This window comes from Simochromis diagramma, unplaced genomic scaffold (assembly GCF_900408965.1).
Source record: "Simochromis diagramma unplaced genomic scaffold, fSimDia1.1 OVJJ01000334.1, whole genome shotgun sequence".
In the NCBI taxonomy this organism is placed as follows: domain Eukaryota; kingdom Metazoa; phylum Chordata; class Actinopteri; order Cichliformes; family Cichlidae; genus Simochromis; species Simochromis diagramma.
In genome coordinates, this window is record NW_024386764.1 from 1,654,064 (window position 1) to 1,681,401 (window position 27,338).

At 40.9% G+C, this 27,338-nt stretch overlaps 2 protein-coding genes across 4 annotated transcripts; both read left to right on the forward strand.

The window, feature by feature from the left end:
- The first annotated feature begins 830 nt into the window (after positions 1 to 830).
- Positions 831 to 13,733, forward strand: sgta (small glutamine rich tetratricopeptide repeat co-chaperone alpha). 2 transcript variants are annotated; one of them, XM_040030974.1, is made up of 12 exons: positions 831 to 895; positions 2,811 to 2,994; positions 6,332 to 6,435; positions 6,852 to 6,942; positions 8,646 to 8,745; positions 9,099 to 9,203; positions 10,394 to 10,529; positions 10,612 to 10,674; positions 11,781 to 11,818; positions 11,897 to 12,040; positions 12,128 to 12,251; positions 13,220 to 13,733. In XM_040030974.1, exons 2-11 carry the CDS (start codon positions 2,895 to 2,897, stop codon positions 12,237 to 12,239), a joined length of 993 nt encoding a protein of 330 aa, XP_039886908.1. In that variant the 5' UTR covers positions 831 to 895; positions 2,811 to 2,894; the 3' UTR covers positions 12,240 to 12,251; positions 13,220 to 13,733. The 2 variants fall into 2 exon arrangements, with proteins under 2 accessions (XP_039886908.1, XP_039886898.1); XM_040030964.1 differs by having other exon boundaries at positions 844 to 975.
- Positions 13,734 to 13,832: 99 nt separating this feature from the next.
- LOC120733007 (zinc transporter ZIP3-like) lies at positions 13,833 to 22,615 on the forward strand. Of its 2 annotated transcripts, XM_040030985.1 has the most exons (3): positions 13,833 to 14,535; positions 19,098 to 19,443; positions 19,676 to 22,615. In XM_040030985.1, the coding sequence occupies exons 2-3, from the start codon at positions 19,237 to 19,239 to the stop codon at positions 20,420 to 20,422; spliced, it is 954 nt and encodes a 317-aa protein (XP_039886919.1). In that variant the 5' UTR covers positions 13,833 to 14,535; positions 19,098 to 19,236; the 3' UTR covers positions 20,423 to 22,615. The 2 variants fall into 2 exon arrangements, with proteins under 2 accessions (XP_039886919.1, XP_039886929.1); XM_040030995.1 differs by lacking the exon at positions 13,833 to 14,535 and having other exon boundaries at positions 19,010 to 19,443.
- Positions 22,616 to 27,338: the final 4,723 nt, after the last annotated feature.

The following is a 27,338-nucleotide window of genomic DNA, read 5'->3' on the forward strand; positions in this document are numbered from 1 at the left end:
ATCCATGACAAAGGTTTGAAGGGAATTTAATACTCTTACCTGATGTTTTTCAAGAAAACTAACTAACCTTTCCTGGTAAAAATGTGGCATTATTCCTTTATGCATGTCAGTTTTCCATATATCAAAAATAAAAACAAATGAAATAGTTACCTGATTTAAAATTGACTCTTCTCACTTTGAGGGACATTTTGTTCTTGCATATTTGGAGTACTACCATTTCTATTCCTTTAAAAAAAATGCAGTTCTAAAAAAGTTTGAAAGTGACTGTCATGTGAAAATGGCCAGCTTTATATCAATAATAATAATAATAAAGAAGAATGAAACAAAGAAAAAGGATGCCTCACCAGTTGGAGGCATCACTTCCTGAAAAATGAGCGAGTCTACTGGATAAAATTCTTTACTTTCTCTCTTTTGGGGGGATTTTTTTTTTTTTGTCAAGTGACCTATATTTGATAACAGCATAATAAAAGGAGAAATTCTATTTTTTGTGTGCCACCCTGATATTTTTAGTGGTCCCCATATGGCCACCCCTATGAAAGAATTCTGGAGGCGCCCCTGTCAGGTACAAATTTTAGTGTCCGTAAAGATGCGTAAGATCGACGGAAATTTAAGCTTCCTTCAGAATGGCCCAGGACAAAGAGTACATACAAGTTGTGTTTTGTGTTAAAACCCTCAGTGTATTGTTTTTTTTATTATTATTGTTTAATTATTCTTTTTTCTATTATTTCACAGTTGTGTGTTCCGCCACACTTGTTCAATTTAATATAAATAATTAATTTAAAAAATAATAATAATAATGCAGTGGCAGTGAGTAAGGTCGCTAAAAATATTACGACCCCTCAACTGCATCCTCGCATGATGACATCATTCTGCGACAAGCTTATGAACGAACTGAGTGAGTGTTCCTCAAAGAAGCTAAGCAACGTAAATTCTCTTTTTTAGGACTGATTCGCATCTGAAACTCGGAGACGACAGGTAGGAGAAACGCTTAGCTGTATTGTCAGCCTCGCTTTGGCAGCGTGGAAGGTTTATTTATAAAGCAGCGCCTATGTACTCAAAGGAATATGATCAGCTAGCCACCCGTTAGCATCGTGCCGCTATGGTTTGACGAACACGTCACGCTCCTTTCAAATCTCTTGCAGTACATCGTGGTCTTTCTTCTAGAATCTAGAGCGACCCTCAGGTGTAATAGAAGAAAACTTAAAGACATATCTTTAACTCTCGAAATCATCTGTCAAATCCGGCCTGTGTTGCATACAGAAAGTAACACGGGTTGACTAAATACAAGCATTTTAGCATCAGCTTCGTCTTTTTGTTGACACATTCTTTCCATTTCGAGTCATGCTCAGTCTGAAGATAAACCAGCTGCTTGTTAACTTCAAAGGAGATAAATTCGTGTCCGACGAGTCAGTTGTAGTCTTAAGTTTTCAGGGTTTCAACAATACAGCATAACCACCTAATTCAGTACCGATTATAGTAATAGCGTTAGACTGCGAGATTTGCCATAGCAGTTCCTGGAAACCCATTTTAAAACGTAACGTGTACCCTCAAGAGCCAAATAAACCGTAGATGTGTGCTGATTTGTAGTTGTCCTAACTGGTATGCTAGCACGCCAAGCTAGAAATTAGCTAGAGATCTTGAGTCACTGTGTCTGCGGTGACTCCTCATAAACTTCACTGATTTTAGCAGTTTTAAAACACGACACACAGATCTCCTTTATCAGCCCGCATCAGCTGTTCTGTTTGTGTAATGGTTTTATGTTCAGAGGTGGTTAACGTTAGCTCTGCTCACACAGTGCTGGAGTTGCTAGAACATTCTCCATGCTAATACCAAAGGGGGTGGCTAAACATATGGTGTGGTGGAAAGAAGGTACTTCCATGTCCCTGACGAGCATTAATCACTGTTGATACAAGGTGTTAATGCATCATTAATAGCATTATCTGGCAGAATACCCAGACAACTAAACTTTACGCCCCCCTCAAAACAGCAGTATAGCAGAGGCTGAAACAAAGAAGTTTGTGCAATGACAATAAAGGCATTCCTTCATGCTGCAGAGATCAAATTCAAAATAAGCAGGTGTGATCAAAGTACATCAAAGTTAGTACTCAATCCTGGTTGATACCAAAGAAAGTAATAAATATAACAAAATGTATGCATGCATATAAATACATGCTGCATGTCTACATATAGAGAGTGATGTGATTTTTAAAAAAAAATCAAACACGTCTGCAATATCTGACAGCTAATGAGGTTAATTACTGACCTAATGAGGTGTAAAAAAGGGCATTACTGATGCTGAGTATTTCAGAATTAAAGATGGGGTCTGCAGTTTGTGAGATAGAAAGAGTTAGAGAGCTAGCAGAAATGTCATGAGGGCAAAAGGCTGGAAACCTTTTCCTGTGACCCTTAGGCCTGCAGGCAGCACAGTTTTGAAAACAGGCTGTTTTTTATAGTGTAAATACACCGGCACGGCAACATTTCTGGTTTGGTCCGTACCGTGTAAGGTGTTTAACATAAATTCCTATAGTCAACTAAAGTTAGCCACACTCGTAAGCTTGAAAACTCTGGCTTTAGGCTCAGAACACATTACTGATATGCTATGTGTTTACCCTCTGATCTCCTCTTAGTGTTGTTAAAAGAAGAGGTTATGTAGTACATATTGAAACTTTGCTGAAATATGTTGCTCACATCAAATTCAAAGTTGGCACATATTCTTTTTAATGAACAAATGCACTGCACTATTTTCATATAATGCTTAAGCGGTATTTAAATGATTTGGATTTCATTGCATGCATTATGTACATTTACAGGGTTCCGGTTCTTATTGGAAACAAGGTTTTAGTTGCAGGGTGTCTCTCCCTCAGTGAGCACAGAGACGCAGCACCTCTGCCGCCATGACAGACAACAAACGCCTCGCTTTCTCCATCATCCAGTTCCTCCATGACCAGCTCCAGTCAGGGACTCTGTCTTCAGATGCTCAGGAGAGTCTCGAAGGTGAGTCCTCAGACATGAAGAAGAAGAACATGAAGCTGCTCAGTTCATTTCTCTCCTGACTCAGAATGCACACTTAAACTTTCTCATGGGGAATAAGTATGATGTTCAGAGTTTGTGTGGTTTGTTGCCGTGTGTCGTAGTGTCTTATAACCACGGACCAGGGATACCATAATGAATGGAATTATTATTATTATTATTATTATTATTATATTTGTTTTTATTACAAAAGCTCAAACTTCCTGTGACTCCATTTGACTGTGATCTTGGTCAAAATCATCACTGACTGTTATGCCAGCAGATTTTCTGACTGAGTCGGCTACAGCACTAAAAAAAAGTTCACTTCAATATTTCTTTCCACAACATACATACAGCAGCACACATAGCCTGGCTTCATATGTCTGAGTCTGGGTTGGAGGAGCAGCAGAGGAAACAGAAGTACAAATACTTCAAAATTAAGCAGAGTAACTCATTTTTAGGTATCTGTACTTTACTTGAGTATTGTTTTTTTATGACAACTTTTTACTCTGACTGTCTACATTTTTACACATAATCTTATATTTTTTACTGCTTAAATTTTCCAAATGGGTTTGTTACTTTGGGTTTAAGACGTTAGTCTGTGCCTTCAAACATCAGACGGATTTGAGCCAAGTAGCCCAGTTGGGACCAGTAGCACATAAAAGACAGTCCTATTGGTGTATCCATCACCAGGTTGTATCATGTACAAAGAAATGAAAGAGGCTTTGTTTATAGAGCTAAGTGGAGCAGAACAATCCAGTGGTGTTCTTGGTGCAGATATCCCTAAGAGGAGCGAGCATACAGGGAATAACTTGTTAAGTAGCAGCTATTTTCAAATGCAGCGTTTCTGTAATTGCTCAACAATCATCAGTAAACACACAAACTGTTCTTGTGCAGTTTGTCATGGAGTGTGTTTGCTAGCTAAAGGTCCAGCTGCTGTATTTCTCAGGGAGAGAAAAGAATGAGAGATAACTTGAGTCAGCGATAGAGAAAGATGTAGGAGAAACAGGACAGTAGAGGAGGAAGAGGGGTTCTCTTTGAAGGTAAGGACTGCCCACTGACAAACTGATATTAATTGACAAGCTGGATATAAAAGCTACATGTAATGTCTTGATTTTTTAATCAAATACTATATATTTATGTGAAGCTATGTGTAACATTCCTGCAAAATAGACATAATAATGATGCATTGCATTTATATAGCGCTTTTCGAGACCCTCAAAGCGCTTGATGCACGAATGCATCGTGTCTATGAATGCATGTTGCATAAAATCCTGCCGTTTATTGCAGGATAAACAAGTTAGCTTGTTGTGCTGTAAAGCACTGTGTTGGGCTGGTGCACAACAGTTATTTTGTTTATGATCAGTATTAAGTCACAGAAAGGATGGCTTACAGGTTTACCCATCTGCCAAATTTCACTTTATCTCCTGACTATACTGTTGTTGTGTCATTACAAGGATCAGCACAGGTTTACTTAGCTTTGGGCAAAAACAGCGAGTAGAAAAGAGCTACTGTTTACTCTGAAGTACATTTCAGAGCCTGTACTTTTTCACTTTTACTTGAGTGAAATTTAATCAGTACTTCACTTTTGTTTCACTTTTTTAACACAAGTCTCTGTACTTCTGCCCAGCAAAGAGTGCCCATTAGATCAGTCTTTGAATAGAAATCTTGACCTTGAACTTGGATTTGTTATTTACATCCCAGCTGCCACCCACTTGGCTACAAACTATTCATTACTATAGCAGCCAGAGCCTTTAGATACTGGCGCTTCTTCATCATCCTCTTTTCCCTCTTTTCACTCCCAGCGTCCTTATATTGCATGTCACTAACTTTTGTAAACTCTCTAATTTTTTTGTTCTTTGTGTTCTGTTTTTATTTCACACTATACGGTGTCTTGAGACATCTGTTGTGTGTGCTGTAGAAATAAAACTGAATTGTAATAAATCAACAAGGAGCAAAGAGATGATCCCAGAGACCACTGAACCTGACACCCTTCACCTGCTGAATGCTGTTGCTCTGTGTTGTCCACAAAGATTATTAATAGAATCTGTGACATAGGGCAGGCTGGCAGTTTGCATTGCCATCACTAATTCAAAACTTGTGCCTGGTAGCCTGATAGAGACCAAATAGCTCACATAGCACATGTAACACGTGCTGTAACACTACATGGATGCCGTTGAATACTTTCTCGAGAAAAACAAAACAAATGGTGTCTAGATGAGTAAACCATCACTTCAAAGTGTCCTTGAGAGGATAAAGAGTCGGTCCAATACGCCTCAATCAGTATGAAAACCTGATTGTTTCTCCTGAATTTGAGGTTCACCTAATGGCTCCTCCGTTACTCTGGCATAGACATTCTCTTATGATGCTCTGTTGTGGACACAAGACAGCTGCAAATATCTGTTGACAAAATTTATATCACTCTGACCTAAGCAAACCATAGTGGACTTCTAGACACAAAGTATAATAAAGGCTTCAGAGAGGGAAAGGCATTTATGCCACGGAATATTTTACCACCATATCCGGCTATTCCAGAGTCGCTGTCCTCAAGTGTGCCTCTGAAACAGTTGGATCATTTTATCGACGTGTCAACCAGGAAACCCTCACAACACCCGAAGAGCTGAAGACAAACATCATCTGCATAAAGTCCAGTCACAAAATAGTTTTTTAACTAACTCGGTGACCTCAGTTAATCCACGTTTCCCCTCAGAGGATGGAAAAGGACCTCAGGCTCTGCCAGATGCTCTAAGAGAATACCTCACTGTGGGCCAGATGTACTAAATTGGGCAAGATGTCATGTGAGCACAATTTCCAAATAGCGCTCATAGGTGTGTTTATTTTTACAGGTGATTTACAAAAGTTGTGCTTTCTTTTTAAACACTGTCAGTTAGTTCATTATCAAGTGCAAAAACTAAGACATGCAAATTTTAGTAAATCAGTTTGTGTGCTTGACTTAAATACTCTCCTCCCTGAGCTTCCAGAAATAGATGTGCAACAGGGTCAGTCAACAAACCTCAGTTCCCATTCCCATTGTCCCATTGTGCTCTCGCAGTAAATATCAACAATACTTTTACACCAGAACCAAGTTTGCAGTAGTGAACCTGGCCATACGTGCTCCCAGGCTGTTTGTTATCCTCCCCCAACACCTGATCCAACTCCCCAACAGGTGAGAAGACCTCAGGACACACAGGGATGTTTCTGATTCCACATCTTGGAGTAGTTGAAAGATCACGACAGATTGAATCGTTCTTCCTTTTGTGTGGCTCTTTTATTTTATCTTTTGGAACCAGCTTGTTGTTGACATGATCTTATTGTTTTTCAGTTGCTGTTCAGTGTTTGGAGACGGCGTTTGAGGTTTCCACCGATGACCAGAGTCTCGCGGTCCCCATGACGTTACCGGAGATCTTTACCTCCGCTACAGCAAAGGTAAACACAGAAGACCCTTGCAACTTTCCAAACGGTTTCAGTTTTGTATTGCAGAGATGACAAGTCTGAACATTTTGGCCTTTGCATCAATGTCCTGCAGCAAGTCTGAGTTAATTTCACTGTTCTTCCAAAGCCAGAGCTGAAACGAAATGCATAATAAATATCAGTATTATTTGCTGTGGCTTACAAAAGGCAAAGTAAGCTATTACATACTGGTGAAGATCCAAATGCCATTCTTTAAACGTTTAAATGGAGCACTGGCCTTAGTGCGGGTTGCACCAGATGTTAATTTTACATGAGCATATTTTTTTTAAGTGTTTCTCTGTGATCTTGCACACCTGAAGAGTCCGTCTGTCTGTTTTTAATAGTTGTTTTACAGGAAGTCTCATTTAACCCAGTGTTTGTTTGTTTGACAGTATTCAGCTCAGTCGCAGGTCAACAACAACTCCACCCCAAACTCCCCAACAGAGGAACAGAAAGCAGAGGCTGAAAGACTCAAAAGTGACGGTGAGTCCAGGCTGGTGTGAACACGTTATCTAGAGCAGCTAGTTTGTCTTTGTGTTCATTTGTAGGGTTAAGCTGGTACAAGGAAGAGATGATGCAAATGAACCTGCAGCTCCTTGAATCAGGTTTTTGGAAAGCTGTAGGAAGTAACACTTGGTTTTCCTGACACTCTATAACAGAGACTCACAGAGGCAGAGCAGATACATTAACTGGAAATACAGCAGTCAGAAGTACAGTTACGTGATAATTTACTCAAGCACAAATGCAGTACTGTTGATGTAAGCAGGCAACAAAAGTGGCCTCAAGGCAGGTTAATGATGAAAGCTAAAGTGCTGACTTCTGTCTAATCATCTATCCCCAGTATAGAAATAAGAGGACATGTATTTATTGTTATCTGGTCTTTACGTCAGACATCAGCCGTGTCAGGCCCAAACTCTGCTGCAGGTTATAAAGTCAAACGAACACTGCAGCATCACTGAGAGTTAAAACCTAAATTCTTTCATCTGTAATAAAATGATCAGCGTTGCTGCTTTACCAGGTGTAACAATGAAGTTTAACATCCAGGCATCCATGAAAACAGAATTTATTACATTTAACAGAGTTAGAAGTTAGCAGGAAGTTAGCTCGCTAGCTTCCACCTAAACATGATATAGCATGTTCTGACTGAGAGATTTGTGAATAAATTCAAACGTACAGCTCTGCTATCACTTCCAACATAAATGAAGACAGAAAACTAAACAGCAGTGACGTTTGTAGGGTTACTGAAGTTGGGCTAGCTGCTATATAATGATGTGCTACGTGATTGCTAGCAACACAGCTATGTTAGCATAAACACAGTGAAGCTGGAGGATGAACGCTAACTTTTTTCCACTCGATAAAAGTTAACCTGAGGGTTCCTGATAGTTAGGGACAAATGCAGTCGCATGGCAGGATGCTGTAAACGGACCAAACTTCAGTCAGGAGAACAACTGAGATAATCCATCCACAATACGAGGTTAGTCATTAATATACTGCTGCTGGGCTGCAGCTACATCCTAAGGGTTTAAACACTGAGCTGTAAAATGAACAGTGATGATTAAAACCGAGAGAGGCCGACAGTGATCACTGACTGTTTTTATGGGCTTGTTGAGATTAGAACAAGGTACAAAGTATTAAAACATGTTAAAAACACAACAGCCTTAATAAACACGGAGCAGTTTGGACCTGGAAGCAGGGTTCATCACGTCATCACTTAGAGGATTAAAATGAAGTTGGGAGATTCCAGCAGCCAAAACAATAAATGCAATTAAAATAAAAAATTAAGCTTATAGTAGAGTAGCTCAGTAAAATAAAGGGTAATGTGACAAAAACTTTACTTAATAAGGTAAAATAAAATCATAAAAAGTGTCTGTAAAAAAATAAATAAAGTCAAATAAATAACTTTAAAAAAGTTAAATAGAGAAAGTTAAAGATAACATTTAAAAGTAAATATAAAAGTCTATGTTTCACATGATACTATAGCATTAGTATCTCTACACAGCAAAATACTAGGAAAAATCAGTGATGCCAAATGAATGGAATAAATATTGTGTAATAATAATTAATGCTAATGATAGCAAGGACAGCAAGTGAGAGATGACATTAGAGTGACATTGCTGTATAAAGTTTATTGCACAGTGCTCAGGTGAGTGAGGCGTTTTTGTTCTTTTCTGTTTTCTCGACTGGAGGCAACGACCAGATGAAGGTGGACAACTTTGCAGCTGCTGTTGAGTTTTACTCGAAGGCAATCGCCATCAACCCTCAGAACGCCGTCTACTACTGCAACAGGTCGGTCAGCATTTCCTCAGCATCACTAAATATTTGTTGTTCATTTTATTTTAAAAACAGTAAAATTGTATTTGATGATGAACCAGAAACAAAAGAACAAACACTTTTCATGTGTTTTCACTTGTTTTGTCACTTTAGATATTTTTACATACTTTGTTACATAAAACCTTTAAGTTTGGTCCTTTAAAAAAAACAAATTCTTCACATATTGTCACATGACAATATTGTTAGAAACGATTTTTTCTGTGCTGTTTATGTACGTTTTATGCAAATGCTCTGTTGCAGTTGTTTTGCTGTGTTCAGATTGTTGACGTTCACGTGAAGCAGTTAGTTTTTGTGTGTTTTTTGTGCAGAGCTGCAGCTTACAGTAAGCTGGGGAACTACGCAGGAGCCGTGCAGGACTGTGAACGAGCCATCAGCATCGACCCCAACTATAGCAAAGCTTATGGGCGGATGGGGTATGACAGCATCTTCTCTTTGTCTTTCATTGTTGCCGTGAAGCGATTTCACATTGACATCAAAAACATCTCACATGTAGAAAAAATGTCCTGTGTTTATCAGAGGAAACTGCAGGAAGGCATTTCTTTGTTCTTAGGCAGCAGAGAGGAGCTTTCCTTTTACACCAAGGATGCGTCTCACAGCGCCACCTGCTGGTGTGGACCCGAGCTAATAGCAAATCTTGGTGTTTTTTTTTTTTCCTATCAGCCTACTCTTTGACATGTTTGTGTAAAGTTTGGTCAGAGGGTTCCTTTGTAAGTGCGCATGTGCCATTAGCCTGCTGCCTGCTGTAACCTATAATTTCCTTCGGGATTAATAAAGTATTTCTGATTCTGATCTGCACCCTGGACACTGTTGCATCACGGCTGTAGTTTTCTCCATTACATATACACGTTTATTTTTAACAGACGAATTAGCAACAAAGGCTCATCAGAGGATTGTTGTCTCTATGTCCTTTAAAATCAGACAGACTGGGGATAAAATAACGTAAATGAAACCAGGTTCTTCGAACAAATGGATTCCACAAAGAGATCCAACTTAAAAATTTTCCTATAACTTTTATTTTCTTAATAAGTGACTTTGGAGCATCAGAAAAGAAAGCTTTCACAGTGTTTGGCTCCTTCAGATCTCAGGATTTATCTGTTGAATAGTAAAATAAAATATAAAAATTGTGTCTTCTTAAGATGATGAGTATTTATACTCTGCCTTTGTAAAAGTATTTTAGGAACAAGTAAAGTTTGCAGTTTTCATAAATGAAGCTCTGTGCTGAAGCTGAATATCTTTGGATTTTGTGAAGCTGGTCAAATAAACAAATCTTGTTTTACGATATTTATGAAGTGTTTTCACTGCCTTTGGAAGAAAACTGTCAGTTATTAAACACAAGTGGCAGATTTACTGAAAATGAAGGTCAGTGCTGACTGCAGCCGTAAAACCAAAGTCAGCCAGCACAAAGTTATTTCCACAAAGTTTTTACATTATTTATTTATTTATTTATTTATTTATTTATTTATTTTTAACCAGTTATGCAGGAGTTTGCAGTTGTTTAAGTAGACAAACATGCAGCATTAGAGCATGAAGAATGAAAAGCTGGAAGCTCCTTGCGTTCTGTTTTCAGCTGTCTCTGGCCCTGACTTGTCGTCTTGTGTTTCAGTTTGGCTCTGGCCAGCCTCAACAAACACACAGAAGCAGTCAGTTACTATAAGAAGGCTTTGGAGCTCGACCCAGATAACGACACCTACAAAACCAATCTGAAGATCGCAGAGGAGAAGATGGACACGTCCAGTCCGGTGAGAAGAGGCAGGATGAGGGATCAAATTTCCGACTTCCCGACAGCACTGTGTTTACGTGAACCTGTCTCTGTTCTCTCAGACTGCAGGGCTGGGCGGAGTCGATCTAGCTGGTTTGCTGAGTAACCCCGGCTTCATGAACATGGTGAGATCTGAGTGTTTGGCCTGTAACATTTCTAAGCGGTCACGGAGTTTTGGCAGCCATCAGAACCAGTTGCACTCGTCAGAGCTCACTGCTAATTTTCTTGTTTCGGTTTCCTTTAAATCACCTTTTCTGTTGCATCGAACCATCGTACAAATGATGAGACCACATTCTAAGAGTTTGCCTCTAATATACAAAAGCACAAAGTCATGTGACTTCAGACATTATTTTGATAATAAACAAGCAAGTGAAGGTTAGCCAGCAACATGCTGCATTGGGTACCACATTATCAGTGTGGCTTACTTTAGCAGAAAGAAAGCCAGTTTTGGGCAGTGAAGCCAAGCTCAGTTCATGGAAGCCACACAAACTCCAACCTGAGCTCTTTGTTTGTCTTTCTGCTGACACAAAATCGAATCTTGTTTCATGCAATATAGTTCTTTGAGTCAATGAGGTCTCCTGATTTTGGCAAAATACGTTATCGGCTAACTTTCCTAATTGACAGTAAACATGTCGGTGCGGTGTAGGTGGCTAACCTTATCTTGCTTGCTCCTGTAAATGCTAGAAAAAAGCTGTTTTTGATCGCATTCACATGCTATTGCTATTTGGTTATTTTCAATAGTAAATCACACAACTGCACAAAGCAAATCTGTATGATGGCCAAATTTGCATCACTCGGTCCTCGTCAGAACCTAACGACCTTTCAGATGCAGAAACTGTAACATGCCTATTAGTCCATACAGCACATATAATGCTGGTGTGTGTCTTGTCAGTTTTGGTAGGTAAAACTCACTTGGATACTAATTTCTAAAAGATACATGCACACAGCAACATAATGAGTTCTGTTGACTCAACAGCCACGCATAGCATTGGTATAGTAATGTTTTTTATTTTCTCTTAATTACAAGACACTCCTTTAAAGAAGTGTAGAATTTCAGAAATGACCAGAAAAACCACACACACACACATTTGAACAGTGATTAAATTGCAGCTTACATAAACAGTGAGAACTCTGAGAATTTACCAGCATTGCTCATTATTTTTAATTTAGGTATTTACAGTTTCTGTTTCTACTCGGTAAATTTTTCCATCCTACTCTTGTCTCTTTGCAGGCCTCGTCTCTGATGAACAACCCTCAGGTTCAGCAGCTGTAAGTCTGTCTCACTTCATCTGAAATCCATTCTTCCTCTGTGGTTTTTCAGAGTTAACTTCCTGTCCTATCTTCCAGGATGTCCGGGATGATGTCTGGAGCGTATGGTGGACTGGGAGGTGGGGGCGCTGGAGGGGGAGGAGGTGCAGCCCCGCCTCCTGGGGCTGCACCAGCAGCCCCTAGTGCTGCAGCACCTGGAGATTTATCAAGACTGATCCAGGCGTACGTACCTGAGCACAGGGACTGCATTTTAAAGCTGGTGGTGTCAATGAATGACAGGTGATTTTGCCTTTCTGTTTGCTTCTGCAGAGGGCAGCAATTCGCTCAGCAGATGCAGCAGCAGAACCCTGAACTCATCGAACAGCTGAGGAGTCAAATGCGCAATCAGACACCCAGCTCTGGGAATGAGGAGCAGCCGTGACCCTCGCATAGAGTAAATACACACTAATTCAGTTTAACACACCACAGGTCTTACTGCTGTTCTTCATCCACAGTGTATGAGATGAGCTTCATCCGGATGGTGTCACAACCAGTCATGCATGATTGCATAGTTCATGCAACGTAGAAAAGCTCAGACAGTGAAGTTATTTAATTACAGTCTGTGTGATGTAAGATTTATTTTCCTTTCTTTGCGTTTTTGGCAACTATCATAAAAATGGAACCACAGCAACAAAGACATCAAAGTTTAATGTAATGTTAATGTATCCACTATTGTTCCTGATAATAACTGCTATTCGCTGAACTCCTGCGCATATTTACAATCTTAACGTTTGTTCTTAGCACAAACTTAGAGCAGTAGCTTAAACTTAGCTTGTGTCTGTACACATGAAACTGAACCATAATCATTGTCATTATTTCCTGTAAATGGTTTTTTATCATGTCAGTGATCACTGATCACAATACAGAGCAAATTTGCTGGAGAGCTGACGGCCTCCTGTGAGGCCTCAGCGTTGGTCACAATGTTTAGGCAAATCTAGCAGTGCCTTCACCTCGAACTCAGAACGAAGTTTTGAATATCTGCCTGTAACAGCAAACATACTGAGGAGGAGGAGGACACTGAAAGCTGGAATTTAAAAAGTCATATGCACTATAACACACTGATCTATGAGATAAAAGGGATTCTACATATTTTTCACCTTCAGCTGTAAAAACATTCAGTTAAAATATACATCTCTGCCCCGATAGCCTGTGTTTAGTGTGAGTCCTCATAGATACAGAAAAACGAATAATTGAAAATACAGCGTGACCATATTGATCGTGTAAGACTTTTACACTCAAGTACAAAAAATGTGTTCTTCAAGACATGAAGATGTTCATAATTTCATGCTGTAATGTGGAGCTGTGACTTTATTGATTCTCCTTTTGGCAGGGTTTATATTTTTGTTTCCTTACTTATTTCAGGTGGGACGGGTTTATGGAGGAGGAGGAGCACGCACTGTCTGACCTGTTTTTCTTTCTGATCTGGATCATAATAACTCGGAGGACTCAAAAGAAGTTCTGTTTTTCCATCGCTGATTAATTTCTGCATGAGAGAGAGAGCGCAAGCGAGTCCTCCCTTGTCTTTCAGGAGGCACGTCACCGAAAACTCCACCCACTTCCTGCAACTGTGTGGTTTTTAGATCAAATGCAGAATAATCAGAGAAGTTCTGATAGGATATTGGACACCAGATGTTAAACAACTGTAGAAACCTGGAAAGTCTTATCCTCTAGAAACTACACAGTGTACCTGTAAATGCATTTTTGTTGTTTTTGATGGGTGTGTCAGAGTATGAGTGTGTGTATGTGTGTGAGGATGAGTGTCAGGGTTAATTTAGTGTAAATGAACTAATGACTCCTCGGTCACACGAAGCTCTGAGGAGGCACCAGGGAGGCTGTTTGAACACAGTTTAAATAAAAAGACCATCTCAACATTTTACTCTTCTCCTCCAAAGTGTGGTTATCTATTTACAACCAGCAAAACTAATGCAGCTCCTCTTCTTCAGTGAAGTCTCTTCTTATAGCTGCTTCGAGTTGTAGTGTTGATTTAATTTAATTTAAAATAAAAAAAAGTCACAAGAAGACAAATCAAGAGCCAGAAAAAACAGAAAACGCTGGTTCCAAAAGTAGAAGTCTACTGAGTCCAGTAAAACACTGGCCTAGATGATTTAATTAATTAAGTGTCAAATGTAAGATGGGTTGACTTAAAAAAAATATTGAAAGAAATATATATTTACAGGAAAACATACACATTTATGAGGGGAGAAATTCTAGTGAGAAGGAAACCCGAAGTAGGAATGGCATAGTTTGGCCATTTCTCATGACTCAAAGGAATAAAAAGAAAAAAAAAAAGAGGAAGTCCAGTTTATTCAATAACTACTCTTAACCTAATTTCACACCAATCGAAAACAATAACAACATGGTCGACACAATATTTAGCAGTTTTGAAAACCTTAAAGAAATTACACGTATATCAAATTTGAATATTTTTCATATAACGGAATATGTTAAAAAAATATGTATGGACAGGAAAAAAAAATCATACTTAAAAATCCGTTAAAACAATTTTCCTTCGGCTGGTCCTTTCAGGGGTCGTGCGTCTCCATCCTTTGTCACGCCAGGACGCTGCACGTCACCCTGTTTGTGGACTACGTCATCACGCCCGGGGGGTTGCGTTGCGTGATGTAAACGCGGAAGTATTATTGTGCACCTGCAGTAGATGAGAGCGGATGTTCTAACAGGTAAACACGGTGTTTGAGTGATATTTGCGGTTTATCTTGTTGTTTCGGAGCTAAAGCCGCTGTTAAGCGTGAACAGCAAAGGAAAACAACTGCTTTCCCTACCTGAGCGCCACACCGGTTTGTTAGCCTCTTTAGCCCCCCATGAACAAATGACAGAAAGCTAATGCTAGCGTCAAGTTAGCCGCTGTTAGACAGTATTCGCACGGAAACAGTGCGGTTATTTGCGTTGTGTAAACTTTCATTTTTGTTCTACACACTTGATGAAGTGGGACCAAAGACGTGATTACAAGTTGTGACGCTGAATTACAATAATAAATACAAATTGATTCGACTGTCAGACGTAAAGGAGGACCCAGTTGTCTTATTATGAAATTACCCACCGGAAGTAGCACGTATTCCCGCTTGGTGGTTTGACATGTTTTTCTCCCGCATCATATTATATATTAATATAACAAATAAAAGACGGATAAAACCAGTGGGACAGAAAACCGGTGAATGGGGTAATCTCCACAATGGGAGAGCTCGCGGTGTTTGTGTTCTGACTAAAGGTAGTAACTGTGTCAAAGGCGACAACAACGCGTTTTAATGGCTGCCACAAACTAATGAAAATCCACCTTCTAATTACATATGACAATACAAATGACCTAACATTCAGATCATTTTTCCCTCAGTAACAGTTTTTCCGAAACGCTATATTTAAGTTTGTAAATTCGATATTTGACAATAGTTAATGTATTAATAGCACGAGTGGTGTCTAAACTCAGGTGTTGCTTTAGGTGACCTGCAAAGCCACTGTTTCATATTTGCTATTTAGTGTTAAGGCGACAACTCAGGTGATAAGTCTCATTGAGATTGAGATTTAAAAAGTAAAACATGTGGCCAAGAGTGCAGCAGGAATGGCGACAAATGTAACAAAGCAGTTCTATGGAAGGATTTTAGGAACCCAAATAGGGCTGAATTAAAATTAATGTAGAATACAAAGTAGGCACAATATTACAGTCTTTCAAAACAGGTTATTTCTTTGTTTTACATATAACCCCTTTGTAAATCCTGTTGATGTCAGCCTGTTTACCAAAATAAGCAATAATACAGCATTAAACATAGAAAACGTATAGAAATGTCAGCAATACTTTTGTGACAGACAGTCACGTTTTTGGCACAGCGCTGGTGATCCAGATTAACTGGTGAGGATAAAACGGGTGTATCATACACCTGATGTTTTAGGAGGAAATAATGACAAACCAGGAAATAAACTCCAAAGGCACCAAAAAGGCATTTAACTGTTGGCATTGTCTCACAAAAGAACAATGCAGACTCTAACAAACCAACCAGATTAAGCTGTGATACATCTGCACCTGGATTCATCCAACCAGATTTTAGCCAGAGACTTCCTGTTCCATGTTCAGTACATAAGAGATGACCTCTGCAGCTGTTTTTTGTGTTGCTCCATTACAAAGAAACTCTCAAGTAAATTAAATTTCAGCTTTATTTTCACTTTACTATACTTCTGATTAGTTTACTGGTAGTGTAAGTTGGGGTGTACATAAAGTGTTCGAAAGTTAATATAAGATTTGATATAAGAGTTAAAATTATATTAATATGCAAAAATATCGACTTCCAGGTGGTGGTAATGCATAAACTCTATATTTTTATATGTTCCCCATAATATATATGGTATAATTACATACATTCTTCACTCATTTAGAAGTACAGATACTTACAGATTTTTTTAAACTGGTAGTTTATTTACTCAAATAAAAGTGAAAAATACGGCTCTGAATGTATTTAAGCTGTGAAATTAAAAAGCAGGTCTTTGAAGGACTTTTCTGTTTTTGTGCAAATCTAACTGAACCTCATGTCATAATAATATAATAGTAAAGTAGTATTAATACACGTGAACAGGAGCATTTATTTAAATTCTAATCATTCTAATGAATGTACTCCGCTAGAACACGTGGCTGACTTTGTCTGAACAACTAAACAGAAAAATTAGCATTGTTCTATAAATGATGCATAACTTATTTAAGATGATTTGAAATGGTGGATTTAACGTTGTACTAATAATGACAAGATTGGACCTGCTGACATTTTGTTTATTTCATGGTTTCTTTGTAAGGGAGCGGTACAAAGAACAACTGCAGAGCTCATCTCTGATGATTGAAACAGGAAGTCTCTGGCTAAAAGCTGGTCAGAATGAAACCAGGTGCCATGGAAAATAATGATGGAAATGAGAACGTTTACTGAATTCAACGCCGGTTAACCTGTAACTTCATCTTGCTCAGGGGCTCTGGCTTTGACCTCTGACCTTCCTCTATAAAATGTCAAATTTCTGTATTGCTTTTTAATTGAAAGAAAATCCAAACCTAAAGATGAGAAGTTATTTTATAATAGTTTGCTGTTAGTAACATGTTTAATTCGTCCTGATACTAAACTGACTCATTGAACTAAAGAAAGAAAGATGAACACCCCAATTAAGGTATAAGAAAGATGTGAATATTAGGGGTGCAACGATACACAAAATTCACGGTTCGGTTCGGTTCGATACTTTGGTGTCACGGTTCGATATTTTTTCGATACAAAAAAATGTTCATGTCTTTTTAATTTGTCATTTATTAAAATTATAAATATATATTTTAACTCAAAAGTACAGTTTTTAAATTTAACCCTAACCCTTGTGCGTGTTTTTTATTTTGACAGCGAATACGCACCTGTGGACCACTTATGTGCAGCCCTGGTTATTTAGCTCATCATATTGCAGCCACAGAAATTCTTTTGTCCATGAAACCATAAAGCTGCACTTTCTTTTTGCCTTATAGTCTGATTTGTCATAACTTCTCCGTTTTGTGGTAAGCTTTTCTTTGGCTGTCACTTCTTCACCCTGACCTGTCTTATTTGGCTCAGCAGAACTAAAATATATATCCTGCTGCTTTTACACACACACTCACATAAGCTCAGCGATTCTCTGCGCGATCAACCTCTCACATGTTTAAGCTGCGGGAGATTTCACTTGTCATGTTTGCATAGTAAGCTAACAATTAATAAGACGATGTCAGAGGAATTGGTGCACAAATTATCATCACTCACAGATCAGTACTGTCGCTCTCTATACACAGTTCGCGCGATTGCAAAGTGAAAGCAAAAAAACAAGCGCAAATTCAAACACGATTTCAATATGTCACATATTGACAGTGGCTCACCCAATGACATAATTACCCAGCTACATTTCTGAAAGAATGCAAAAGCATTGACATATATTTTTCCTTCCTACAATAGCCTGACAGGCAGGGCAGAGATAGCCCCGGGACGTTGGGCTAGCGATATTGCGAGCCCTGTATCTGATTGAGGAATCACTCATCTTTGGAAAAGAGAGTTTATTACAGAGAAATGTCTCTTTCCAAAATAAAAGCTATACTATCCGCTTCTTCTGGGCTATATTCTCAGCAGCATATTAAACATATCAGGTCCCCATAAGGAGAATCATGTGCTAACAGCTGTCTAAATGACTCGGCTAAAGTTTGTAGCATGCGTGCTTGTTGTTTTTGTCTTTGCACTAGGATGATGTCGGCGTAAATGTGCAGTCATATTCGTTGTGTTCCCACTAGTGCTTTCAGGTTAATCTCGTTGAAATAACCTTAACGCCACAACACGGCAAATCTCCGTTAACGAGCTACCACCGATCGCCCCGTGCATGGGGCTAGACGGCCAACACGTTAACGAGCTAACTGCGCTAACACACTAGCTCCCACCCATGTAATTGAGCATTGCATGGCACATCCAACATACTGTTTTACTTTAGTCCATGACTCGCTTACCTTCAGGGTCATACGTCACATGAAAACCAAAATAATTCCAAACGCCAGATCTGAATGAGGGTGGGGGAGGTCCACTTCTGTCTCGCTAGCTTGCCCTGCGCTCTTCCTTCTGACCATGCTGTCTGTGTTGAGTGCTCAGTGAATCTGCGTTCGACTACTCCGCCTAGGCTGCACTCTCGAGCCTAGGCGGAGTAGTCAAATGCAGATTCACTGAGCGCTCAACACAGACAGCATCGTCAGAAGGAAAGTTGATAAAATAAATTACAAATTTTGTATTGTTCTTTTTTTTTATCCCCTTTGGTTTTCTTTCTTTCTCTCCCTCTCTTTCTTTCATTCTTTCCCCCTGTCCTATCCCACAGTCATGTCTGTCCCGTTTGCAACTGAAAATAAAATAAATTCATAATTATAATAAAGGTCAATCAAATGGACCAATATGATGATCCACTTGGTAAAATAAATCCTCTTGGCATCTTTCTTGGCCTCAAGACAACAATTCTGATGGCTATAGATCCAAACGGGACACATTAAAAAAAAAAAAAAAAAAAAAATTAAATTTTTTTTTTTTTTTAAATTGTATTGTTCGATACATATGCGTACCGAACCGAAAGCACTGTATCGAACGGTTCAATATCGATACGAATATCGTTGCACCCCTAGTGAATATATATGGGGGATATTTGTCGGTCAGAATCTTTAGATGCATTTTTCCAGCACAGACCAGTGCAACATGTGTTTATTTCTTGTGTTTAGACCAACATCTGCCTGTGTCTCCTCCACTAAAACCAGCAGAGATGTCCCAGCAGCTCCAGTAAAGCTCATCAGAAGCAGCAGACAGGAGATGACTTTGTGTTCACCGCTCCGTTCGCTCTAGTGTCTCTGAAGCATCAGGATGCAGATCCTGGTGGCCAAGCTGCTTGGCCTGCTGGGCTTGTTCGGCCTTATGCTGGCTGGTGTGCTGGTCCCAGTACGTCTCCTGCTCGTTGACTGTGATAGAGCACAGAGATACAGGAGGCCATTGTCTCTGTGCAATTCATTTGGAGGGGGCGTGTTCCTCGCAACTTGCTTCAATGCTCTGCTTCCTACTGTCAGAGATAAGGTAAACACACATCCTCTCACCTTGCACACATACTTTGCATTCTTAAAAGTGAAGCCAAACTTTCCAGATGAGTTCATAATGTTCTCACCAGAGCAAAGACTTTGCTCTGATGGTTTGTGTTGTCGTTGGTATTTCATAGCAACTGCTCCCTCAGGATGTCCTGTTTCAGAATACTAAGATAACGATGAAGTTTTATCTGCTTATTGTTGTGGTCTTCGTTTTGCGCCTTCAGGTGGTCGATGTGTTCCAGCAGCTGAAGATCAGCAGCGATTATCCTCTGGCTGAAACAATGATGATGCTCGGCTTCTTCCTCACCGTCTTTATAGAGCAGGCTGTCCTCACCTTCAGGAAGGAGAAGCCATCCTTCATCGACCTCGAGACTTTCAACGCCGGCGGCTCCGAGGCCGGCAGCGACTCTGAGTATGATACCCCTTTTATCTCCTCAGCACGGGGCTCACCGAGCAACGGCGGTCACCGCTCCCACGGCCACCACCACGGACACTTCAACCCGGCCGAGCTGGCGGGGGCGGGTCCTCTGCGGCTGGTCAGCTTGGTCCTCGCTCTGTCCGCACACTCCGCATTCGAGGGCCTGGCGCTCGGCCTGCAGGAGGACGGGGCCAAGCTGGGCAGTCTCTTTCTGGGCGTGGCTGTGCATGAGACACTGGCAGCCATCGCCCTTGGGGTGAGCGTAGCTAAGGCATCTCTCGGCATGAAGGACGCCACCAAGCTGGGTGTGACAGTCAGCATGATGATTCCGCTGGGCATGGTGGTGGGAATGGGCATCGAGTCGGCCCAGACGCTGGCGGGCAGCATAGTGTCCGTGGTGCTGCAGGGACTCGCTGCCGGAACCTTCCTGTTTGTTACCTTCTTTGAGATCCTCACCCGGGAGCTGGAGGAGAAACAGGACCGGCTGCTCAAAGTGCTTTTCCTCATCATCGGCTACGCCGCACTCGCTGCTCTCGTCTTCATCAAGTGGTGACAGACACCCAGCGATGCCAAACTACACTAAGAGTTCACTTTAATGAAGCAATCAGTTGTGGGAGGCGGGAACATGTGGCGTTTCTGTTTGCAGTGACCGTGGCGTTTTAAAGAGGAAATTACTCTAAAATCAGACTTTTGCCCCTGAAGGACGGATGAGTTCATTTATGTGTTTAATAACTAATATCTGTAAGTGGCTGCAGTGAGACTGCTGCTGCTGCACATCTGGAGCTGTAATATAAGGACACTTCAAATTTCCTTACAGCTACTTTATAGTCTATAACAAACCATTTATGATATTTGTAGGCTGCTTGGAGATGCTAAACAAAGGGGCTTAAAATGTTTTTAACTTATTTTTATAAACCTTTCCGTTACAGTGATTGAATCTCGCAGTAGAAACTGCAGGTTGAAGGGGGCGACTGCTACATAGGGCTAGCGCTGCATTCACATATATGTGTGGGGTAACCAAAAAGTTCCAGGAATGAGCCCCTAAAAATAAAAAGCCGTCACTGATTTACATGTAAGGTCATCTTCTTGGACACTTCTAGACCATTTTCAAGGCAGCAGCTATTTTTAGATTGCTTCATGAAAGCCCTGCTAGGTCCTGTTGTACTAAGCTTCCTCTGTCTCCTTCACTGTGTCGACATAAGCCTGAACTGTTTTTAATTTGTGGGAAGCTGAAAAGTGCAAATCTGGTGGTCTGTTAATGTGGAAAAAGGGGTCAGAACAGGGCTTCCAGCAAGACATCTAAAAATAGCTGCTCTGCTAAACACTACCTGGATGTGTCTGAGATGATGACATTGACCAAGAGATTGTTTCATATTAAACATGGTTGGGTTGTTTTTATTTTATAGACTCGTTCTCAGGCCTTTTTGGTCATACCTCATAAGGTAGTATGTAATACCTGACTTCTCAGGATTCCATCTCACTGACATTGTTCCTAACATCTAGCATCCTCCCAGTTTTAGGTCATTTGTTTCTACATAGTTTCAGGCCTAAACGTCAGTTTTTATTTATTAGAGACAGGAGTGGTTCTTACGTTTATGAAACACGCTACATCCTGGACGTTTCTTCTCCAAACTCCGAGTGAAGTCGATTCTTGCCGCTCCACCTATCTGTAAATTGCGAATACAAATGCTTGTCCTCCATTTCTTATTGTCTGTGACATCAGGAAAGTGATGTCACTGATGATGATCATCTGATTAGCTTTTTCAACATGGTGTGAAGTGAATTTTTCACAGAAGTTTTGTGGATACGCATTCACATTTTCGCTTTGTCCAATCTTACTTCTGCCAATCTGCATCTTTACACAGACTTTGCATGTAACAAACAAAGTCTATGCAGAGAGAGACTTTAAAGTTGTGATTCTCAAACGATGAATGACCATGAAAAACAACTTTATTTTAGGAAAAAAGTGTTTTCTGATGCTGCTCGCTGACCTTTTTTAATTCATCTCCTATCCTTTTTAACCCTCACCCATAAAAGGCTGATGAGCTGTTGTTTGCAAATACAATAACTTGAGAACAAGGCTTGGTCGGCTTTTCTGAAAATCACCTGTGATTTAAAACTTTATACCATAGGAGGCTATGAGGAGGAGGCTGAGGTGGTGGCCACCACATTATTTTTTATTGGTGATCTTTGTTGTTGTTGCGCTATGAGAAGCACTGCTGTAGAGAGATTCAGGTTTTCATACAAACTGGGAGACCAACTCAAACATTTGGATGTCAAGAAGACGACAGAGGTGCAGTATCAGCGCGCGGGGATGTTACTGATGATGCAAGCCGAACACGTCCATGTTTATAGTTTTATTTACTATTCGTCTACTCAGTAACAAGCTAAAGCCTTTAGCTTAGAGGACTCAGAAACGGAATCAGATTTGTCCTGCTCTCCTAGCCTAGATGCCAGAGCTGTGAGCCAAAGGTGAATCCCAGATATTTTCTGTTAGTTTGTCAAAGCTCTTCAGTTTCTCTTCTGTTTTTACATTCCTGCTGTATTCTCAGAAATGCCCACACAAACACACTGGAGCCTTTTAGCTGCTTTTTCTTTCTTCATGTGTTCATATTGAGATCTGGATCAGGTTTGTATTTATGATTGTTTTTGCCATCTTGTCTTGATGTCATTAATATGTTTTGCAAGGTGATTTTTTTGTGTGTGTATTAGTTGGAAATAAACTGATTACTATCTGATACATCCATTTACGGCTTTGTGTTTGATGGTTCACTCAGACTGTAGTCTGAACTTAGCCTAGAGGCTGTGCTATGAACCAGGTTTGGCATACCCAGGATATCACCACCATACGGTTTGCTGATAGCAGAGTCGAAAACAAAGAGGTTAAATGCGTAATACATGATAAAAGCAGCGCAGCTGCACAGAACAAAAAAAACTGGCTTAGAAATTGTAAACTTTTTGAAGGACATGAGTAGACAAAGGTTAAAGAGGAAATCAGGTGACTGCAGTCATGAAAAACAAAGGACTGGCCTGTAAAACCTTCAGTGCACCCTTACTGCTTCCATGGGAAGTAGAGAGCAAATAGCAGCACGATGCTGCTAATCAAATACATTCGATAACTGATCATCAGCGAGCATGAACGCCTCCATGAAAGCAAAAGTTTTGCCAGTTTGCTGGTCTGGAGCATTCAGCTGTGTGTTAACACATCGCCAGGAGTAGATGTAAATTCAGCCATAGCTCAGGCCGTGCAATGCTCAGAGAAACTGCAAAACATGGAAGAGCTGCATCTCAAACGCCACAGGTTTCTCTATATAGAACATGGCAGCATCGCTTAGGTTGGCAAAGTTGCATCTGAACAAACACAAGATTTCTGGAACAATTTCCTTGTTACAGAAGACCAAAGTGATGTTTGGCTATAATGCAAAAACACCGCATTTGATGAAAACCAAACACAGCGTATGAGCACAAACACCTGCACGTTGACAGTTGGTATGAGGTGCAATATCCTCTTAAGTTTATTGTACTAAGAGGATATTGCCTATCAGATAGGTGGGTGATTTGAGCTTGTTTTGCAGTATACTGCGAAGCCATCCCTTTCACCTCCTGCGTCTTTGCTAGTGTGGACCCAGAGCGTTTTCAGACGAAACCACCATTTTCAAATCTATCCGGGCTAGTGTGGACGTAGCCTTAGCCAACCCGTCAAGCTTTCTGACAAAAGTTACACTTTTCGAAAACTTCGGCTTAACGCTTTGGTAAAAGAGTGCTGATGCTGACAGGATGGGAGCTAAACAACTGAAACAGGTCTAACCGGTGTGACTTTTCCCTTCTCTTGTGTAACTACATTTTGAAATAAAAGAAAAGATGACTCATCTAAGGAGTTAGAACATGAAGTGAAAATGTATTAAATTACACCACAGTTTAGAAAACACCCACTCACCAAAACTGTGAATGCAGTATCAGTCTGACATTCTTAACCTTTGAAGAAGCTTCCTGCTGTGTGACTGTGCTGCAGCGTCCGAGTGATACGTTGAGATGGAATCAGGTAAGAAATGTCTTTATATTTCAATCTGCTCACTGAAAAACTGCAAAAACCCTCAAAACAGACAAAAAGAAAATAACTGTCAAAACATGAAGTGGCTGTTTCGGTTATAAATGTGTTGTAACGTAGTTGCAAATGTGAATTTCGGTTAATTCTGTTTAAAATTCTCCCCCACAGTTAATAACATTGATGTCTATGAATACCTGTGGGTCAGTAACCAGGACATTGCTGAGCACACGCTGCATACACCGTGTCTACAGCACATGCAGCTTGGAGACCTGCAGGCAGACAACCAGGGGCGGAGCGTGGGGGTGGCTTACTGGGCTAAGCCCCGGGTGTTTCAAATGTCTGGCTCCGCCTCTGCAGACAACTATGTCAAATTCATAATCCAAGACATCAACTATCTGGTGGTGGTCACAGACATGTTGGATGAGATGAGAAACGAAGTCGAGGTCCCCGAGGACCTCCACGATTTCATGGAGGATAGGTGTGAAAGCTACAAGACGTATGCTGAAAGCACGTTAAAGGAATTTAACCTCAATGTAAGAAACCTTCAGCAACCTCATTTAGCATTTCTCTGTTTAACTGGAATGTTACTGTTTTGAAGTCATTGCTACAATTTATATTTAACCTGTGTCAATAATTAAATCTACTTGTCACATCCACACAGTGTGTCAAACATTAACCAACCCCTGCCATGAAAAAGTACTTGTCTGATTACAAAGACATCATGGAGAATCAGATTCGCCGTGGCTCTGCTTCCCTGCTCCAGGCTGTGGCTGTGGCTAGCCAATCAGCTCAACGAGAACTGCTGCAGCGCATACTTCACCTGGAAGATGTCCAACATGTGCGGCCACCCAGAACAGCACTTTAAAGCGCTGCTCAACAAGTATCTGACCACACCAGAACAGAAGGAACTGGCAAACAAACTCTTCCGCCAGCAAATGAACAACGAGCATGACGTTTGTGCGTCTTCACTTGAATGAAACAGGAGCAGTTAATAATAAACCTTCTTGCTTTCAACTGGTTAGAGTTAATGTGCCTCTACTGCCCTCTGCTTTTCATGTCTAACATAGTGCATGTGAAGAACATACTCTTCTTCACCAGTTCTGCACTGCAATAAAAACTGAGCTTTGTTCAGTCGGTGCCTTTAGATTCTTATTGCTGTTTCTCACTTAAAGCAAAATGTCTGTCCATCTATAAAATGTCCTTTATGGCCGTTACAGCGGGAAGTACGCTGTTAACATCTTTGTATTCTTAACATTTTGTCTCTGAATTACTGTAATACTCTCTGTTTAAGTTCACAATTAATGAATAAAATATCTGCTGCACTGTGCTTGTTCTTGTGTATTAACTAAAGTACAGTCAAATTTTTTATTATATAGCATGTTTCAAGATAAATATCACGAACTGCTTCACAACAAAAATGGTAGAACATCAAAACAGAAAAAGTCACCAAGAAGCAAGTTTTTTTTTTCTTTTTCTTTTTTTTGCCTGTCCCGTTTGGCTCTTTTGCATCAGAATTATTGTCTAAAGGCAAAGAAAGATGCCCAACGGATTTACTTTACCAAATTGACCATCCCAGCCTTGCCGTAATGGTCCATTTGATTCACCTTTTATTGTTTATTTTATTTATTTTTTTAATTTTCACTTGCTAGATACGGGACAGACTTGAATGAGGAAAAGAAAAGGGAGAAATGAAGAGGGGGAAAAAAAACAGCGGAGAAGAGGGACGGGGATAAAGGGCAAAAAACAAAAACCAACTAAATAAGCAGACAAAAAAATGCATCTATCGATCACCTGGATCACCTGTTGAGAAAGAAAAAAGAAAACAAGCAGAAGAGAACAAGAGTAATAGAATAAACAACATCACAATGATATATGGGAATATGACAGTAAATACTAAATATTAAACATTATTGTGCAGCACGTAAGATCGACAGCACACAGTGTGCTTTGAGGTAGGAGCCAAAAAGGGTGTAGTTTGTGTGTGTGATCACCCGTGTGTACACCTGTGAGCATGGACGCGCTTGTTTTTAAAGGTTCCTTCATGTAATGATCTGCTAGAGCAGGGGTGTCAAACTCAAATACACAGTGGGCCAAAATTCAAAACTGGAACAAAGTCGCGGGCTAATGTTAATATTTATTGAAATATATTTATTCCTCCAGATATAAGAATGAATCTTTTCTTATGGACTCAAACACGTTTTGCTGAAAAACTGAATATGGAACAAGCAAAGCTTAATACTAAACAATATATATATATTAGCTGTATAATACCAGTAGGCCAGCTCTAATAGTAATTTGGTATGGCTTCACGGGCCAAATGTAAGTAGGCTGCGGGCCAAATTTGGCCCGCGGGCCAGAGTTTGACACCTATGTGCTAGAGGGAGTGTGGGGGGCCACAGCCCCGTCCTCCAGGGCATGAAGCAGGTATGGAGGAGATCAAAACTCCAGACATCCAGAGGCCCCCAGAACACAAGAGACCAAGGAAGACCAACAGAGGGGCAGCCGCGCCACTGTCCCAGTAAGAGCTGAGGAGAGTCCCAGATGAGGGCTCACTCAGCAGCCGCGGAGCAGAAGCCAGGGGGAGTTGCAGTGACGCGCCCGTGAGCTCCGCCGGCAGCCAGCCGTGCCTGAGTGACCGAGCCCCAGGCCGAGAGGCCGAGGGCACCCCATCCCCGAAGTGGCCCGAGCGAGCCCCAGGCTCCAGGCCCCGATAAGCGGCCGCCAAGGAGTGAGCCGGTGTGTACCTGGACGCCCACCCCCAGACACAAAGAACCACCAACGCACCGATGTCTGAGGGCGTCCGCCACTGGCAGGGGAAGTGGTGGTGGGGGGAGATAGGCCTCCAAACCTTGGAGGGCCTGAGATGTCCCCAGAGAGGTGGCGTCTGACACCCAACCTGACATATAGACACAGACATACAGACACACACAGATACAAACATCCATTCCCACCCTCATGCTCTCATATGCACTCACTCCACACTCAACCAACGTGGAGACAGACATAAAGAGACGCTGTACACACGATCACACTCCCCAAGCGTACTCTACGAACCGGGTCTAGGTACCCTTACCCCTGGAGGGGGAACTGCACCCAGACCCAGGTGGTGTTACCCTTTTCCCTGCGGAGGGGGGAGGCAGACCGCCCCGACTCCGCAGCAGCAGGGAGGCCCCACACTCCAGACTGCAGTCGGACGGCCAACTCCTCCTCCTAGCCCCCCGCTCCAGCAGGTCGCAGCTAACCAAGAAGCAAGTTTAAAAGATGACTTTTTAGCTGCTTTTAAAAGCAATCAGCAAGTTTCATAGAAGCTCAGAGAGAGATCAGGGCCCACTGCTGTTCTCAGCTCAACCCTTAAACCCACAGACTGCAGGTCCTGCTACTGGAAAAACATCTCCCAGTTTACTCTCATGGGGATTCTACA

Bases quoted from the DNA above. Each gene is read 5' to 3' on its own strand.
- sgta (XM_040030974.1), top strand. From the start codon at position 2,895: ATGACAGACAACAAACGCCTCGCTTTCTCCATCATCCAGTTCCTCCAT. The intron at 6,943-8,645 runs GTGAGTCCAGGC...TCTCGACTGGAG, and splicing joins TGAAAGACTCAAAAGTGACG to GCAACGACCAGATGAAGGTG. The intron at 10,530-10,611 runs GTGAGAAGAGGC...CTGTTCTCTCAG, and splicing joins AGATGGACACGTCCAGTCCG to ACTGCAGGGCTGGGCGGAGT.
- LOC120733007 (XM_040030985.1), top strand. From the start codon at position 19,237: ATGCAGATCCTGGTGGCCAAGCTGCTTGGCCTGCTGGGCTTGTTCGGC. The intron at 19,444-19,675 runs GTAAACACACAT...TTGCGCCTTCAG, and splicing joins TTCCTACTGTCAGAGATAAG to GTGGTCGATGTGTTCCAGCA.